Source organism: Alexandromys fortis, unplaced genomic scaffold (genome assembly GCF_014885135.2).
Source record: "Alexandromys fortis isolate MF-2015 unplaced genomic scaffold, M_Fortis_MF-2015_v1.1 scaffold_127, whole genome shotgun sequence".
Taxonomy (NCBI): Eukaryota; Metazoa; Chordata; class Mammalia; order Rodentia; family Cricetidae; genus Alexandromys; species Alexandromys fortis.
This window is the reverse complement of record NW_026068006.1, coordinates 40,202-59,264: the sequence shown is the minus strand read 5'-3', so window position 1 is coordinate 59,264 and position 19,063 is coordinate 40,202. Positions and strand designations below refer to the sequence as shown.

At 43.7% G+C, this 19,063-nt stretch overlaps 1 protein-coding gene across 2 annotated transcripts in view; it reads left to right on the top strand.

Moving 5' to 3' along the window:
- Window positions 1–19,063, top strand: part of Ednra (endothelin receptor type A) — a 60,471-nt gene that overhangs the window by 28,217 nt on the left and 13,191 nt on the right. For both annotated transcript variants that reach the window (XM_050161567.1, XM_050161566.1), the window contains exon 3: window positions 8,647–8,774. In XM_050161567.1, coding sequence (XP_050017524.1) covers window positions 8,647–8,774 — 128 coding nt within the window. The remainder of the gene's footprint in view (window positions 1–8,646; window positions 8,775–19,063) is intronic.

Below are 19,063 nucleotides of genomic sequence, written 5' to 3'. Positions count from 1 at the left end.
GTTGTTGAAGAGGTTCGAGAGATGTCTCAACAGTTAAAAGTGCTTGTTGCTCTTCCAGAGTACCTGAGTTCAGATCCCAGCTGCCACCTCAGGCAGCTCCCGACTGTCTGCAACTCCAGCCCAGGGAATCTCATGCCTTCTTCTGAGGTCCTTCAGTACCCGCATGCATATGTGCATATTCACACAGAGACACACGTAAATAAAAGAAAAACAAACGCTTTTAGAGCACTATTGAGGCCTTACAACTAGCAGTTGTAGAATATTATTTTAAGGTGTGTTACATTTGTTTAATGGCACAAAGATGTGTTACATTCCTTTATATTGAGTTTAACTCTGTAAAGCTGTGATCCTTTGCCTGTCTAAAATACCTGATTGGTCTAATAAAGAGCTGACTAGCTAATAGCAAGGCAGGAGAAAGGATATGTGGGACAGGCCGGCAGAGAAAATAAATAGGAGGAGAAATCTGGGAGGAGGGAGGAAGGAGCAAGAGAGAACAAAGAAGGGGGAGCATCAGGGGCAGCCACCCAGCCACACAGCAAGCCCCGGAGAAAGAGAAAGTAAGAGATACAGAAGTCAGAAAAGGAAAAAGACCAGAGGCAAAAGATAGACGAAATAATTTAAGATTAAAAAAAAAAGCTGGCTGGAAACAAGCCAAGCTAAGGCTGGGCACTTTTAAGAAAGTTAAGACTCTGTGGCAGTTTATTTGGGAACTGGGTAGCAGGCCCCCCAAAAGAGTAACGAGTAAAGAGTCAAAACAATCAAGTACAGCTAGTTTCTTTATGATATTGAAATGTACCACATTACAAGTAAAAACTTGGAATTCTATAGAATATATATGCCTTGATTCACAAGAAAGTAGGGTAAACGCATTAAATATCATTTTTGTTGAGAAAGGGGTGTTTTTAAACAACAAAATATTTAATGGGAAGAATGGCACTAATTTGGATTTGAATAAAACTAATGTCCAGCATAATAAAACGCAGCTGAATTCTCCTATTAGTTCGTGATTTGGATTGGTTAAATTATGCTTTTTTGTTTTAAACGTATACATGAACACATCTGGTCTCTCCCATATAAGTAGTTGAAGAAGAAAGAGAACATTAAGAGCTTTTTCATATAATTATGACTATTCGTAATATGCTACCCAACTGCCCCTGGCAGCATTTTAAGCCTTTGATATGGCCTGAGGAACTAATGAACTCTCCATACACTCACACCAGAAGCCTGCTGTGCTTCCCACGCATCCTTAGCAGTCACAGGCTTTGTCACGCCTGTCGGCAGACAAGTCCTGCGTCGGTCTTTTTTTTTTTCTTTTAATTCATCTAGATCTTCTAAATGTCAGCCTATTTGTGGTATTGTACCAAAGACACATCCACCAGTACCACTAATGGCTTTGTCAACCAGGGGATTAAAAAGATTCACCCTCTTCATGGAGCTTGAAGACTGAAATCAGATTGCACTTCGCTGACCAGTGGGACCACGTGCTATCTCCCAATGATACGGATAAAACAAGTCCAACTCACCTTCAAAGCTTGAAAGTAGTGTGCATGATGGTATGTGGCAGACCCGCAACTAGAAGCTCAAAATTAATTCACTGAAATTGTCTATGAAATCACTAATAGTTGCACTGTGATGTTTATAGCCCACACTGAGTTAACTTACTGGGCGGTTTAGCTTTTCCTTTGAAAACCATAAAATAGGCTTCACACCTTCAGAACATACAGTCTTGTGGCTCCATCTGTGGACTTTCCCAAGTTCTAACAACCTTGATCTTTTATGTAGGGAAAATATAGAGGGATAAAAGACGAAGGTAATCTGTGGGAGAAATAAAAGAGAAATAGAGGCAAGAGAAGTAGTCATCTAGACCAGGGAAAGGATCGTGGTCAGGCTAAGAGGAAATGGAGCAATAGTTTCAAACAAATTTCATTTGGACGTGAAAATAATAAATAATTTAAGAGCTTGCTAAGGATTTGGGGGCGGTGGGTGATTCTGGTCCAGACATTTTTAACCGACAGAAACCAGAACCAAGACTCAAGGATTTCAGCTGGGGCTCAAGCCCGCAGCCAGGTTTCCACCTGCTCCCATGGCACATAGGATGCATCCTCCCTCTGTGTGATATTCTGTGTACTGCACATAGCATTTAGCCGTGCTTCTGGTGCCAGAAGGGGAGACTTGCTAAAGCACATGTCATTTTCCCATGCCGTCACTGAGTAGTGAAGTCCCCTTGAGTTTGCTGGCTCTAACTTGGGCCGCTGCTATCAGAAGTGTGATTTTACTCTCACACGAATTCCTGTTACTAGATACTCGGAAACACCCCCATCTTCTTCCCCTTCATATTGGCCACAGCGTTGATGGTCCTCAGAACACATATGGCATTGTTTGTCGTCATGCGCATAACGCTATCTTTACAGACTCATTGTTTCCACATACACACTAGATGATTGTGAACACATGGCACACTCTAAGTGGGGGCTAACCCAAGCTCTGAAGAGTTTTTACATTAATTCAGTGCAACAGCTGCGTGTTTTCAGATACGCTTTTCCATCTCTCCTGGTTGCTGCCACTGGGAAGACTACTACCTAAGTCTACATCTGCTCATCTGAAATAAGCCCCAGAGGGTGCTATCACAGAGGCTTAGGATTACAAGAAAGTCTAAAATTTTCCATTAGGTTTTAGGCCTTGTTACACATCCTCCTCAAGGCACTGACTGTCAGTAACTCTGCTCGTCTTTTATTACAACAAATCACTGGTCTCCAGTCACAGCTTGGAATCCCTTCTCCAGTCGGCAGTCGGGTCTCATTCGCTTTCCACATGAACCTCTGCTCGGGACTAAGCTGCCAATCGCTGGCCACGCACTCGTTGTTACATAGTAAAAATTCACTCTTAACAATAGGTCGTTTTTTTCTGCTCTAAAATTATATTCTTTCCACTCAGTGATCCTTTGGTTTTATGTTTGCAATCTAGGAAGTCTTGGGTCTTTTGGTTCTGTGTCCATTTCTTTGAATCTGTTACTCAAGAAAAGACTCTGGTTCCTACCCATCAGGAGATGATACTGTGGTATAAAAAGCCTCTAGGGTAGGGAATCCTCTGGAACTCTGTTTTGTTTTTCTGTTCGGTTGATTTTGTTTTGTTTTTGAGGCAGGGTTTCTCTGTGTAACCCTGGCTGTGCTGGAACTCACTCTGTAGACCAGGCTGGCCTCGAACTCACAGAGATTCTCCTGCCTCTGCCTCCCAAGTGCTGAGACTAAGGGTGTGTGCCACCACACCCAACATTGGATCTGTCTTTAAAAACCATCCTCTGGGCTGCAGAGGTGGCTCACAACAACTACAACAAAAAATCATTTATTTCTCATCTAATCCCTCTTCCTTCTGGTTAGTATTAACATCTATGTGTTTCAGATTACAGAAATTAAAGGCCTCAGTCAGAAAAAAAAAAAAACACAGAAACAGTTTAAAAAATAGTAGCAATGATTCTATGCTTCCAACACAAGTCAGAGGAATAAGGCAAACGCTCAACCTTCAGACCCCACCCTGTTCACCTTCCTGTGCTTCACATCCTGAACGACGTACCTTGCCACCGCAGTCATGGACACCAGCCACACCACGGTGCGGGTGCTCTATGATCCACACGGTGCAGTCCATGACACTATCAGATGGTAGAGCCTTTAAAGGAAGAAGGAAGTTAGGTCATTGGAAGCATGTCCTTGAAGAAGACTGTGTAACTTTGGCCCCCTCCTCTTCCTCTGCCTTTGCTTCCAGGATACCATGAGGTAAGCAGCTCTCTCCAGCACACATTCCCTGCCATGAAGTGTTGCCTTGTAGGCCCAAAGAGCATGAGGCTGGGCAGCCACAGACTTAAGTTTGAATGTCTCAGATACTTTGTCCCAGTGACCTAAGCTAGACAGCCTCCTTAGCAAAATGAGACCAAAACGTAGAGCTGACCGAAGGTCATCAGTGACTACAGTTCACGTTTCTAGACCATTCCTTGTGCCAAGCTCTTCGTTATCTCTGCTGCTGTCTGTAGCAATTAGTCCTCTGAGGCGGCTGCCAGAGTCGACATCATTTATAGAGGAAGACACGAGAAGATGAGGAGTGAGCCAGTGTGCCTGAGCCATGGGTCAGAGAAGGCACAAATCAGACCTGGCCCACAGCTGAAACGAAGCTTCCTCTGTCCCCCGTGTCACTGAGAGCACCCAAAGCCAGACCAAACAGCTGTGCCCTTCTCTGAATGTCACATACCACGGGAGGCAATCGGAACCTTGACGAAGAACTGTGTGTGGATGGCACAGATGCTAGCTTTTACTACATTGGTGTGAGCTCCGCCTCAATCCAGAGGCAGTTGAAACATAATGGAGGGGCAAGAACCTTTCTTGGATCTTGGAGCTTCTGACCGGAGAGTGGAGTTAGCCAGAACTCATATTCTCGCTAAAAGCACTGTCCTGGGATCACAGGCTTTGAAATCATCTCAGTCTGTGCTAGTGGGGCCATAATCTTTTTGACGGCTGGATAGTGTAACAACCTGTATATCCTGGCTCTCCCTAAGAGTGGAAGGAAAGGAAAGCAAAGAAAAAGGAGACAAGGGAAAGGAAGGAGGAAGAGGAGGAGGGAAGAGGAGGAAAAGAGGGAAGAAGAAGGGAGGGGGAAGAAGGAGAGGAGAGGAGGGGATGAGAAGGGAGGTGGGGATGAGAGGAGGGGGAAGGGAGGAGAGGGGAAAAGAGGAGTGGAGGGCAAGAGAGAAACAAGTCAGTCCCTGCTCTTCAAGGACTAGAGTCTGTCTGGTTCCAAGTGACCCACAACAATGCATGTTCCAGAGGAAGTGAACATTTTTTAAATGGTGAGGTTTTAAATATTGCAGACTATGTTCATAAATCCTTCATTCCTGTCTAGGATGGGCGTGGTGAGACAAAGGGAAAATCTCCCGGCTTTACCAGAGGGGTGGAGGGAAATCAGGACAAAGAAAAAGCTGCTCCTGGTTTCTGAGTGCAGCTTTAAGCTGTGGTGAAAATGACAAACCAGAGCCTGAGTGAGGAGATTCAGTGGGGCAGGAAGTAAGATCTGGAGTCAGAAAGCAGGCGCACAGTTACTCAGATTACTCATTTTCTCACTAAAGTCGTGCATAAATGGCACATGCATTTATCTTGGGTTTACAAATTATAGCAATCCAAAATAATATAGCATTGATAGTGTGTGCTCAGATGGCAGGATTCTCACATTAGCATTGTCCTGTCTGAGCCTCCCAAGTGGCCATCGCACCGTCACCGCAGGCTTGAGACCACCCCCATTTGATTGGTACAGAAATCGAGGCCCAATGCGTTAAATAGCTCACACTAGATCATGCAGCATCAGGAGGTCCTCTTCTTCTGTCCTGACCAGAGGGCAAGAACGAACAGCATCAAGTGGTGAGGTCCAGACACTGGACTGCTTGTTGCATTGACTGAGTAATCTCTGTGCACTGCCCTTAGGACAGTGAGGGAAATGAGCTGTCAGCCCCACATCCCCAAACTATTACAGTGCTTTTCTCCCTCGTATTGTATATTATAAAATATACTGTATATTTTCCCTGGCTCATCCAGTTCTAACTGGCTACCAACTCTCATTTTTGCTGCTCACGGAGCTCCTAGCATACTGGTTCTGAAGCAGCATCCGAGCCTCTGAGCAGTTAGGAATGCCCATGTGCATGCCCAACCCCAGAGCTCCTGACTCCCTAGTTCTGGGACACAGTACAACAGTCTGTGTGGTCAGGAGCCCTCCAGGTGCCTCTGATGCTGTTCAGCTCCCCCAAAGTAGCTAGCCTAGCTGCCCACACATCCTCTCTTTACTTCTGTCCACTCAAGAGATTCTGTTGTATTTCCTGGGATGGTGTGTTTCAACCTCAACAGCACTGATGTCTTGCATCTGATGGTTATTTGGAGGAGATACTGGCCACTGCCTTGCAAGATGTCAGCATCTATTCCCTAGCTGTCAGGAACATCCCTCCTAGTCCTTAACACCCAGAAGATTCTGATATTGTTTCATATTCCCAAGAGAGACAGATCAGCACAGGTCTGGGTTGTGGCCCAGGTGCTGGGATGGTTTTCACTAACTCCCTTAATCCTCATACATTAATCCTCATATTGAGAATACTTCTCCGAAGTGCTTCTCCTGGTGATTAGCTTGAATCTGCCAACAAGTTAAAAAAGAAAAACTGAGCTTGTAGCACTGGAAGGGAAGTAACAATAAGCCAACCTACAATGAGGACTGTGTTTACCTGCCAGGACTAGGGATCGCTAGGGCAGGATGTTACGTCATCTAGCTCGTCCCAGACTTTGCCCTTACATCTGGTTGTGAGGCATGTTCCAGATAAACAGCACAAACTGACACTGTGCATACCAAATAAGACACCACTTTGCACAAAAGTACAAAATGCAGAAGTGGACATAAAGGTGCCTGGGATTTAGCCGTTCTGAAAACAGGCCTTCATGTGTACCAGATTATACACATTTGTAAGTAACCTATATCTAGCAGGTTTAAGAAAAGACACCCTGTCGATTTCATGACGTTGGCTTGACACAATCCAAATCAACCACCTGAATTGGAGTTTTTACATTAATTTGCAGTCTTAGCATGAGCATCTACTTCAGCTGGTTAGAAAAAGGCCAGTGTCCCCTGCTGAGAGGACTGTCCTCTGTCGTCTGCGGTGCTCCTCCGAACTCTGCTGCAGAAAGGGGAGGAGACAAGTTAAGGGTTTACCCACACGACGTGTGTCATCTCCCCAGACCTTCCCTGAACCTCCTAGAAAGCTATGCACCTGTCACCCAAAGGAGGGCTTACGGCAGTCAGCCACCTTGTAGCCTAAGTTGACGCTTTCCCACCCAATGCTCTGTGTATCATTTCACCTAACAAAAATAGTGGAAATGCTACTTTGGAATATTGATACCTTGGAAATAGAAAATAAATCACAGCGTGAATATGCACTCCGAGCCTGCATACCGTCATGTCAGAACATGAGGACATGGTCTGAGTTCATGACTTTAGAGTCTCTGATGCAGGGGTGGAAGCCCTGGTGCAGTCGGTCCACACTCTCATGCTAGGAACCACACGCTGTTCTCAAAGAGACACAACGTGAGGCTTTCATAACACAGGCCTTTCTATGGCTATAAAAATAAGCTATGGCTCCCATGTTCCAAATGAGCCTTTGAGTCACTTCGACTTGACAGTTTGTTTGTTGTTTCTGTCGTGGCGCTGATCTTCGCTTGTGAACATTAAAGAAATCAGCAGTTACTTTTCCGTGGCCGAGATATCATACTAAATAGCTGCTAATCAAGTGTGGTCCTTGCGAAAACTGTTTTATCCAAGCCATTTTAAAGCCCAAGACCTTTTTCTTAAGTAATAGTGCTTTCCATTAAATTGCTCCAGAAAAAGAAAACACACTAAACTTTTAAAATTATTTTTGCATATGTTCCTGTTTGTTTAAGAAAAGGACAAAGACGGTATTGCATTGAAAGTTTTCTGTAAGAAACCACATAGCTATCAGGAAGGGTTGCCTTTAGGTGGGAAACTTGGGGACCTTGATAGACTTGTCATTTGGTTTGGTTGTCGTGTTAGTAAATAAGAGGAAAGATGTATCTCTGGCACTCATCAGGAACCCCAAGAGCGAAAGAGAGAAAGAAAGAAAGAAAGAAAGAAAGAAAGAAAGAAAGAAAGAAAGAAAGAAAGAAAGAAAGAGAGAGAAAGAAAGAAGGGGAGGGAGGGAGGGAGGGAGGGAGGGAGGGAGGGAGGGAGGGAGGGAGGGAGGAAGGAAGAAGAAAGGAGAGAGAGAAAGAAAAAGTATGTTTAGTGGCTAACAGTGTTTACCTCAAAGCCTGCTGACCTGAGTTATTCCCTGGGTTCACAGGATGGAAAGAGACAACCAGCTCTGATCTCCACACTTTTGTCACCACACACACACACACACACACACACACAAATAAATAAATAAATGTAATAAAAAAGAAAAGCCAGGAAGCTGTGCACTGCACAACTTGCTTCCATGGTGCCCCCTCCTTTTATTCCTATTTTATTGCTAAGACAGAGCGAGCTGAAAGATCCCCCATTCTTTGAGCTGATTCTAGTTTGTAGCAAGTTGCCGTTAAAACCACAATCCTTGTCTTTTCAAGGGTGCTTCAGCCCGAAACTCATAGTCAGGAAAACATAGTCCGACCGGAAAACATAGTCCGGAAATAGTGCCTCGTGCCTTTATATGTTCCAGACACTAGGCAGCCACAGTTATGGAATTTTTCATGAAGTTCACCAAGAACCTGAGTTCAGAACAGCATTTTAGTGGCAAGACTGGACACTTGGACAAAGTTTCTGTGGAAAGTTTGATAAGCTGGTTAAGACGGTTATAGTGCTTGAGGAAGAGGCTGAGTCAAAGGAAAAGCTTCTTTCAAAAGATATTCGGAAAGGGGGGGACTTGAAAGCTAAAAGGAGAAAACTTGCTATCTGGCCACATGTTCACACACAATAGTAAAAGTGCAACTGAGGACGCAAGCATGGGTGCATTCTGGGCCAGCCTCTCTGGGGACACAAGGGGGTGCATTCTGGGCCAGCCTCGCTGAGGACACACGGGGAGGGGGGGCGCATGCTGGACCAGCCTCGCCATTTCTTATTCCTGTCTCATCTTTTCAGCTGTTGGCGGGGCGCTGGCCTTCTGACCACAACGATTTTGGGGTATTTCTCTGCAAGCTCTTCCCCTTCCTGCAGAAGTCATCCGTGGGCATCACCGTCTTGAATCTCTGTGCCCTCAGTGTCGACAGGTAACAAACGGCTTTCTTTTCGCTCTTTAGTGAGGTTTAGAAAGCCACCTTTCTCAGAAAAAGAGTGTGAGAGTCAGTGCCACAGACGACTGTTAACCACGGGCAAGTGAGGTAAGACGTTAACAATCTTGCCCCAGCGTTTAGAATTGCTTCCCACATTTGCCAATTGGTATCCATCTCATTGGTACATCCACATGTACCTAGCATATTTGCCAATGATACACAATTTGGCTTCCTTAAGAAATAAAATAAAATTAGTATATTGATGGAATAAACTTGCTGAGAAAAAGAGACCTAGAATATGCAAATCCTATGTTTTAGACTGGTGATATGCCATTATTATTAAGAAAAGGAAAATGCTGTTGAGTCATATTTCAAATGCTTGAGCCACGCAATGATGCGCAAGTTTGTTAGATTTTATTTTTCAAGCGAGGGCAACAAAAGAAATTACTCCAGTTCTGAAAGACCCATAATACTCACAAATGACTTCGAGGAAGAGCTTCCTAAACTGATGGTTGCAGACCCGAAGTTGCAACAGCAGCAACAAAAGGAATAGTAAGAGGTTTCTGAACATTTGATGACCAAAAATAAACTCAAAACCAAATGTGTAGTGAGCTGAAGGTGTTTCTGTACTGTTTGCCCCTGTTGCACCAAGCGGCTTTGTGGTAGCCTTGGTTCTGAACGCACAGTGTGACTTTACGGTGTGTGTGCTCTCGTCACACAGGGCCAGTACACACTGCCTGAATCACTCGGCCCAGATTCAAGATGCACACACACACACACACACACACACACACTATATATATATATTTTATTATATATATATATATATATACATATACATACATATACAGTAGTATAATATAAATTTGCAGTGTTTGGTGTACATATTAAACATAACGGTTTAGTTACAGAAAACAAAGACTTGCAATATTTCCCTGCCATCATTGCTAAGCAAGTACATTTGCTTTGACTTGGGTTAGAATGTTTGATTTTAAAAGCTGCTCTTTGAATTATTGACTTGAGTTTCATTTTAAAACATTATAAATGCATCGGGCAGTGGGGGTGCACGCCTTTAATCCCTGGAGACAGGGGCAGGCAGAGCTCTCTGAGTTCAAGGCCAGCCTGCTGTACAAAAGCTAGTTCCAGGATAGGCTCCAATGCTGTCTCAAAAAAAAAAAAAAAAAAAGGATTAGAGCAGACTTTCCAACAGTTTCTAAAACAGCTCTAAACATGCTCTTGCCTTTTTGTACTATGTCTTGTAAAAAGAGATATTCTCAGCACTGGCTATTATAAATTCAAAAAATCAGTCAGTTCTGAAAACAATTGAATTTAGTCCACATGGTACAATACAAAAATTATCTTATTTTACATGTGTGTGTGCAGGCACCCACAGAGGCTAAACGAGGGCATGGGATCCCTTGAAGCTGCAGTTAGTAGGCTGTGAGCTGTCCAACACGGGTGCTGAGAACTGAACATGGGTCTTCCTCAAGAGCAGAAAACACTCTTAACCACTACACCATCTCCAGCTGCCCAAAATAGTGATCTCAAGAGCTCCCATATCATTAGTATACCATATTGCATTTATCTTTAATAAATGCTAGAATTGGGCCAGTGAGATGATACAGTGGGTAAACTCACTAGCCGTGCAAGTCCAGTGACTTGAGTTCCATGTTCAGAACCAACATAAAAGTGGAAGTAAAGAAATGACTCCACAAACTTGTGTTCTGACCTCTACAAATCCCTGTGACAGGTCACACACTTACTATGCTCACACGCAATAATAAGAAGTAAATAAAATTATATGCATACTAAACAATTGGGTTGATTTACTCATGGCACATTATCAGTAAATGTTTCATCTATGTTTTTATTTTATGTGCTTATAAACATGGTGTCTCATGAAAATTTTCTCAGGCAAGGGGGGGCTAGAGAGTTGGGTCCATGGTTAAGATCGTGCATGCTCAAGACCCAGCAAGACCACTTTTGGGTATGTACCCAAAGGATGCTCAATTATACCACAAGGACGTGTGCTCAGTTATGTTCATAGCACTGTTATTCACAATAGCCATAACCTGGAAACCACCTAGATGCCCCTCAACTGAAGAATGGATGAAGAAAATGTGGTACATTTACACAATGGAATACTACTCAGTGCTAAATAATAATGACATCTTGAAATTTGCAGGCAAATGGATGGACCTAGAAAAAAAAACATATCGAGGTAACCCAGACCCAGAAAGACAAATATAATATGTACTCACTCATAAGTCACTTTGAGACATAAAGCAAAGAAAAACCAGGCTACAGTTCACAATCCCAAAGAACCTAGACAACAAAAAGGACCCTAAGAAAGACATACAGGGATCTACATAGAAAGGAGAAAAAGACAAGATTTCCTGAGTAAATTGGGAGCATGAGGGCCATGGGAGAAGGTAGAAGGGGAGAGGGGAGGAAGGAAGGGGAGCTGACAAAAGTGTATAGTGCAATAAAAACAATTTTTCAAAAAGATCATGCATGTTCTTCCAGAGAACCACAGTTTGGTGCTTGGCACCCAGACCACCTATGATTCCAGCTCCTCTGGCTCCATGAACCTGCACATCCCCCACAACAGACACACACAATTAAAAATAATAAAAGTTTAAGAAAACTTGGAGGTAGAAAGACAGCTCAGGAGTTAGAGCACTGCTGCTCTTGCATAGGACCTGGGTTCAGTTCCTAGAACTGACATGGCAGCTCCAAACAGTTTGTAACTCCAACCCTGGGAGATCCAATGTTCCCTCAGGCATCCAGAGATGCATAGGGAGCTCAAAACCTTCTGCAACTCCAGATCCTGAGCTTCATCACCCCCTCTGGCCTCTGGGGACACTGCATGCACATGATGCACATACCTATATCCAGGCAAACACCCATCACATCAAATAGAAATAAAACTAGACAAAAAATCTTAGGCAAAAAGAATCACTAATGGAAAAATTTTCAGATGACATTGAAAAAAAAATACCTGATTTAAATCAGGTAGTAGAGACACATGCCTTTAATCCCAACACTCTGGAAGCAGAGGCAGGAGGATCTCTGTGTTTGAAACCAGTCTGATCTACAGAGCAAGTTCCAGGACAGCCAGGACTACACACACACACACACACACACACACACACACACACACACACAATCTCTGTCTCTAAAGGAGAGGGGAGAGAAGAAGAGGAAGTTAAGGGGAAGGAGAAGGTTTGATTTTTGTATACTTCTAGATGATGTTACCTTCAACTTCTAACATCCACCATGACCATTACTATAAGGAACCAAAGTCAGGACATCTTGTGGCACTCCTACACATTTAATACAGTGCTGTGTGGTCAGTGTACAAGGTACCATTCCTTTGGCTTATGTACAACTTAGAAAAACTTACCATGATTTTAAGTCATGCCACTAACGATCACAGCTGTCAGCACCGAGTGAAGCTCTCTCTCGTAAAGAACTGAGTGCTTATAGATCCTCAGTTACAATTAATAATTTTCAAATAAAATTATTATTGTTAAGACATAAAAGCTCATTAGTAGTTATAAATTATAATGGTGTCCTTTCATATAGTGCCATGGCCCTGATAACTGAAGCACAAAAATAAACTGTTCTGTACTGCTATTTAAAATAAATTTATTACTTTTATATTTTATTTTTTAAAAATAATTAAACCAATAGTTTAAAATACAGTGGTATTTTATGGATGGTAAATATGGATAATCAAAAAATGTCCTTGTTTCTGTGGTTAAATGCAAAAACTAGCTATTAGAATTCGCAGCAATCCACTGAGAGATATGCCTCTGCCTTGTGTCAGACGCCAAGGGTTGCCGCACTAGGTCACGGGAGATGTGGCTCGTTGGCGAGCACCTCCAGGCATGTGCAAAGTCCCACGTTTACTTCCCAGTAGAAGGAGCAATGAAAAGCAGCCTAAGAGACCACTGAACAGTTCCCACCGACTGAACAGCGGATTGTGGTGAGCTGGCCATTTCCCTAAGAAGCTAAACAAGTGGCAACAACCTGATCTGAGTCACTAATAGATTCTCACTGTCACTCCCTTCATAAGCTTGCCAGTGTGACTTCTTCCATCATTTAAGTGCTGTATTTTACCCAGCACTGGAGGGGCTGTGGTAGGCACGGCTGCCTCCTGATGTGCTGTAAGATCTGAGAATGAGAAGCTTTTATATGGTGCCTGTAACGCCACTGATAGAATGTACGATCGGAGATGTATTCTCATTACACTCTCTGTTTAAAATAAGTCTAAAAGTCATGTGGGGAAAAGAAACAAGAAAAGAATTGTGACAGTTGGCAAAAGGAAGAACATGGTATTCCATGCACCATGTTCAACATTTAAAAGCTATAGAGTTGCCGCGTGGTGGTATGCACGCCTTTAATCCCAGCATTCAGAAGGCAGAGGCAGAGGCAGGCAGATCTCTGTGAGTTCAAAGCCAGCCTGGTCTACAGAGTGAGTTCTAGGACAGACTCTTAAAAAACTACAGCAAAACCCTGAAGAAAAAAAAAAAAAAAGAAAGAAAGAAAGAAAAAAGGAAAATGAAACAGGCAGTAAGAAAGGGGACGTCTGGAGTCCTTTTAAAATAATTTTCAGTTTATAAAACCATATTTTTCTTGTTTGAACCAAATTACCACCCAGGCAGAGTTTCCATGGCATTTTAATGATATTTAATGATAATCATCTTTCATTTTGGAGTTGTTCGGAGAGACAGCATATACCTAAGGACTTTTGGATTTCTTCTGTAATTACTTACGCAAATACAGAATGCAATCAAACCGCAGAAATGTCCCAGCTTCCTCGCCATGGGTCTGAGTCAGATAAACAAGGCAGTCAGGAGACATAATTTGCATCTGGCTGAGGAGATTTCCTTGTTCATCTATGTACTGACCTCGGCTTATCCTTTTTACTAATCCTCCTTAAATTAAACTATTATTTACTTACCATAAATTTATGTTCTCATTCTCCTATGAAAGAGAAAAGAAACATTTTTCAGAAATAGAGAAATTTAAGAACAAGTTTTGACCTCTGTTCAGCTTTATCAGTAACTTTCCAATGCAAAGATTAAGTACACTTGTGCAAGGACTAAGTTTCTCCCAGAAACCTTGCAGAATCAACTGTTACCAACCATGAAATGGTTTTTCTTGCAGCTCTAATGAGCTTCAAATGTTACTTTTACTTTATTTGGGGAAGAACCGAAGAAGAAAGGCGATTCAGTGCTGCTCTCTGTGAGGTTAATGGTCTTGTTTAAAGTAGAAGATGATGACAGGGTCAAGCTATAAACAGGCCTGGGTACGGATCCAACTTGTAGTTAGAAGATGTCTGGAGAAGGAGCCCATAAAAAGATAAAGCTCATTTAACGACTCTTCCAGAGCAATGTATAATTAGATTCCTGGAAAAGCTGCAAAGATCATCAGGAAGGTAGTTTTCCTTTGTATGCCCTTCACTTCAGACGCGATGGCGGGCGCGGCGCCGCTCACGGGTCTCGGCCCTCGCTCACCGTCTCGCGACGAATGCTAACTCCACAAACCTACGGTGGTGTCTGAAGTGCGTGCCTTGCACTTGGCTTCAGTGTCTCCTGTCCTGATTGTGATGTCCTACTGCTTTGTAGTAAGCGTGAAGGCACAGAAGTAGCTGAGCCAGAGACGATGTGTACGGAGTCCCCCACTGGCTAGGGCACCTCAGGATCTCGTCTCGGGTCTGCTCCTGCAGCACGCACTTCATCATCCTTTATCTCGGTCTCCTGTCAGGATCAGGCAGCTGCTCAGTTTTGCTAACTGCTTTTCTCCTTGATAACCAGCTACCCTCAAACTCGGCCATTTAAAACCGCCATTTTATCAGATCTTACCATGTTATGCAGGAATTTGGACGCTTCTGCTCCTTGTCACCTCAGCTGGGGTCACCGTGGTTTGCAGCTGGCACTGAGCTTGTCTCGGGTCCACTTGTCTGACCCCTTGGCAGGGACAACTGGAGCCTCCCAGCCTTCTGCCATGGCAGGACCGTGGTGCCAGTTACCAGAGGCCCAATCCTGGAACAGGCGGGCTTGACTCAACCAGCTACAGAAATGTCCGCATCTGCATCTCCTGTTCACCCGGCTCATGTGGTCTCTTGAGAAAATTCTCTCGGACAGGATTCTCCCTCCAGTCCTCCTTGTGGCAGTTTGTCCTTCGTGTGAGGATATAAATCAGAGTAACCACCACAAATGACAGCTTGCTCTCAATTAGACAGACAGGAGCAAAGGTGGATGTACCCATTACCGAAGCAGCAAAACTGAGGAAAACCCAGTATGTTCCAGGGTGAGCAAGCTGTCGTCAACAGGCACTTACTAGACCATGCTTTTTCTACCACATGAGCCAGTGTGCTGAAGCACAGCCGTCATCCAGGTGCTTGGGAGACCGAGGCAGGAGGATTGCAGACACTGGAGTAAGCTACACAGTGAGGTTCAAGCCCGGCCGCACAGCACAGGGAGACTTTATCCCCAGAACAAGTGTGCTTGAGCTGCCTCCCGTTGCCTTGATTTAACGATGCTACTCCTAATAATTCATCTAGGAAAGTTACTCACAATGAGGAAAAAATATGTGTACAAATGTGGTCTTCACCCCTGTGACACACTAGACGTGCCACACACAAGGCTGACGGAAATGGGAGCAATACCGTTTCACCGTGTGCAGCCGTTAAACTGACGAATGCCATGTGCCATGGAGAGAGTTCTTCCATATAAACAGGGCAAAAGTACAGTGATAACTGATTCAAACTATGCTTATAGTAGTAGCGATGGCCAGGCAGTGGTGGCGCACACCTTTAATCCTAGCACTCGCGAGGCAGAGGTAGCCAGATCTAAGGAAGGTCTCTGTGAGTTTGAGGCCAGCCTGGTCTACATAGAGAGTTCGAGGCCAGCGTTCTACACAGAGAGTTCCAGAACTGTCAGGGCTACACTGAGAGACCCTATCTTAAAAAAAATAATAAGAAAGAGCTGCTTCTGGCCTTTTAAACATTTTTAAATTGACGTATAGGCACACGCTAACTATGACAAACAATTTCACCTACGTAAAAGATGGTCTACCCTTTAAGTTGTGACATGCCACATGTCAGGGCGTCAGCAGACACACATCCTGTCCCAGGCTCCCCATTCCCTGGAGACTGGCTTGGGTGTGGCCACACCCACCCTTTGCCTTTCCAGTTCTTAGGGGCCCCATCTTGAATACAAAGGCAAAATTGACAGCCCAGAGGTCCATCCTTGTTTTAAAATTATTTGATTCTATGCTTTAAAAGAAAAGGAGAAAGGATTAGCTTTTGTGTGTGTTACCTAATCCAGCACTAGCCTGAGAAGCATCAAAGTGTTCGTAACATAAAGTGCTTTGTCCAACAAAGTAAAACAGCGCGTGGTACGGGGGAAGGACACAGCAAGGATGGGAGAAGTCACTTGACGCAGCAGGTATCTGTCCGGTACCTGTCGCTTCATACGGGAAACACTAAGTGCCCTGTATGGCAATGGTTGTCTAGATGGAGGGCTGGCTCAGACAATCAACAAATACGTAAAGAAAGAACTTTTGGTTTGTCCCATAGTGGTAAGACAAATGTAAATGGAACAGGAAGAGGGCTCCGAAGTTTGAGGTAGGGGTTTCATAAAATGTCAGGTGAGCCCCAGCTCAACAGATCTGATCCCAGCACCAGGGATAGTAATGTAGGGAACCACAAATCCAAGCCCACCTGTGGCTAAATAGTTTGTTTCAGTTTAGTCTTGGATGCACAGTGAAACCTAAATCTAAATTTTTAAAAATGTTTTTAAGATACAACTGAATGTCCGGCAGTGGTGGCGCACAACTTTAATCCCAGCACTCGGGAGGCAGAGGCAGGCCGATCTCTGTGACTTCTAGGTCAGCCTGGTCCACAAGAGCTGGTTCCAGGATAACCAGGACTGTTACAGAGAGAAACCCTGTCTCAAAAACAAGCAAACAAAAGCTACTACTGAGTAGAAACCTAAAGGAAGAGAGCAAGCAGATGTGTGGGTGCCTCATGGGTGTCCCTGAAAGGAGAGCAGTCGAGGCAGGTGGGAACAAACTGTGCCCTACTTAGTAAGTTCGTCTCCATTGCTGTCCAAAAAAGGCTGTGGCAGGGCAGAATGGGTCCAGATGCCAGTTAGGAAACTATCAAAACAATGTAGGCGGCATGGTGGTGGGTGAGAGGCGAGAGTGAGCACTCCTTTTTGTGAGTTTTTATTTTAGTTTGGTTTGGGGGCATTGGTTTTTTTGGGGTTTTTTGGTTTTTATTTGTTTGTTGTTTGTTTTTTTGAGACAAAGTCTCTCTGTGTAACCCTGGCTGTCCTGGAACTTGATATGTAGGCCAGGCTGACCTCGGACTCTCAGTGATCCCCCTACCTCTGCCTCCTGAGTGCTGGGATTAAAGTGTGTTGCACCATGCTAGAAGTGGGCACCTTTGAAGGCAGATGTGAAAAGACTGAGTGTGTGCTGGAAGAGGAGAGAAGCAAGGTTTGGGAACATATATGGGTGCTCACAAGATGCCCAGTAGAACTCTCAAGTTGGTAACTACCTGTTCAAATTCACAGTGTGCGTTGGGTTCGAGGCTAGAGCTATAAATTTGGTCCATTATCAACACATTTGGTTTAAATGATGATAATTCCGTAGGATGGAGGTGTTCCGAGGACTGGGGTCTAGCAAAATCCACTGCTAAAGATTTGGGGCTGTATTGGACCCAGCTAAGGAGATGAGGACTGAACTCGTCGGTGGTGACGATGATGGCAGAATATTACACCTGAAAACACCTTTCACACACACAATCAACTAAACTAAAAGCTGTTCAGGAGTAAGAAAAGGCTGTGTGTGTGTGTGTGTGTGTGTGTGTGTGTGTGTGTGTGTACACAGACACGTGCTATAATAAACTTCCAAGAAAAAAAATTAACATGGGAACATTTAGGGTTTCTTATTTTCCACAGCCTCCCATGTCCATCATCACAAGCTGTTGTTTCTATTTGCTCTGTAGTCATTTTTTAAATCTCACAAAGATGATATCAAGATTCATGTGATAACAAATGGAAAATAATCTAGTTCTTTGTGATATGAGTCAAAAAAGGACGAGACAGGTTATGAGTTGTTTAGTGAACTAGATGCTAAAAATTATTTCTACGCATGTAAAAAAAACTATATCAGATTATGGGTGTGTGTGTGTGTGTGTGTGTCAGATTTACTCATGATACAGTATGCAATGATGCTGATTTGTAAACATAGTCATCACATTGTCTTACCATCTTCTTCCAGAGATGCCAGCTAAGAAACCCAGCTTCTTCTGCTCTTGGGAGAAAGGGTGTTTTATTTAAATCACCTCAGCTGGCAGTCTCTGGACACAGACATCCTGTCTCCACTCCAGCTTTTACAGAACATCAGGCTGCCAGATCAATAAGCCACAAAGAGAGTCAAATAGAATGGGAAATCAAAATAGGCACCAAACTTTATCGTACTAAAAAGAACCGTGAGTTTTAGGATGAGTTTCTGCCTAACTATGAGAGGTTTCTCGTGCCTCTTCGTATAGCTGCATTTTATCCCATTCTCAACTGACCTGGCCTTTTCCCAGACATTCTTATGCACATAAATCTTACTCACCCTGAAAATACCCTGCAAAGCATTTCTCCAGCCACGTGGGCTCCACATGTGTCCTGTGGTGTCATCATAACTTACAGAAGTTTATAGGTTCTAATCTCTAAGTAAATCTCAGAAAGGATTAGGCATTATTGTTCTCGGGAGCTGGGTTTCACAGATAAATACTGTGTAGACACACTGAGATGGTGAACTAAATATAATTGGCGAAAATCTCATTTTGGTGAAATTGGGGGGCTTGTGCACTGCCTTCACTCACTGATTAATCTTCAGCAGTCAATCTCGGGTCCTGCAAACCCAAGTGCATCTGTCTCCGATGCTTTGGTTTGTTATACAGCCTTCTCCTGCACTATTCAATGAATGCTATAAAAATAAAATGTTTATTTTTCCATTACAGCAGGAGGGAAAATGTCGAGAATAAGACCACAAAAACACCATGCCATAAAAAAATAAAAATAAAAAGATCATGCTATGTCCTAGGTCTTTTCTTCATAGTAAGTCTGACAGCAGTTACCATCGGGCCATCATCAAGTCAAAGAGCGTGGACTTTCCAAGCCAGACATTTAAAGGCGGTTGATATCATTAAAAAAAAAATTAAATAGCCAGGCAAGTGGCACACGTCTATAATCCCAGCACTAGGGAAGTAGAGG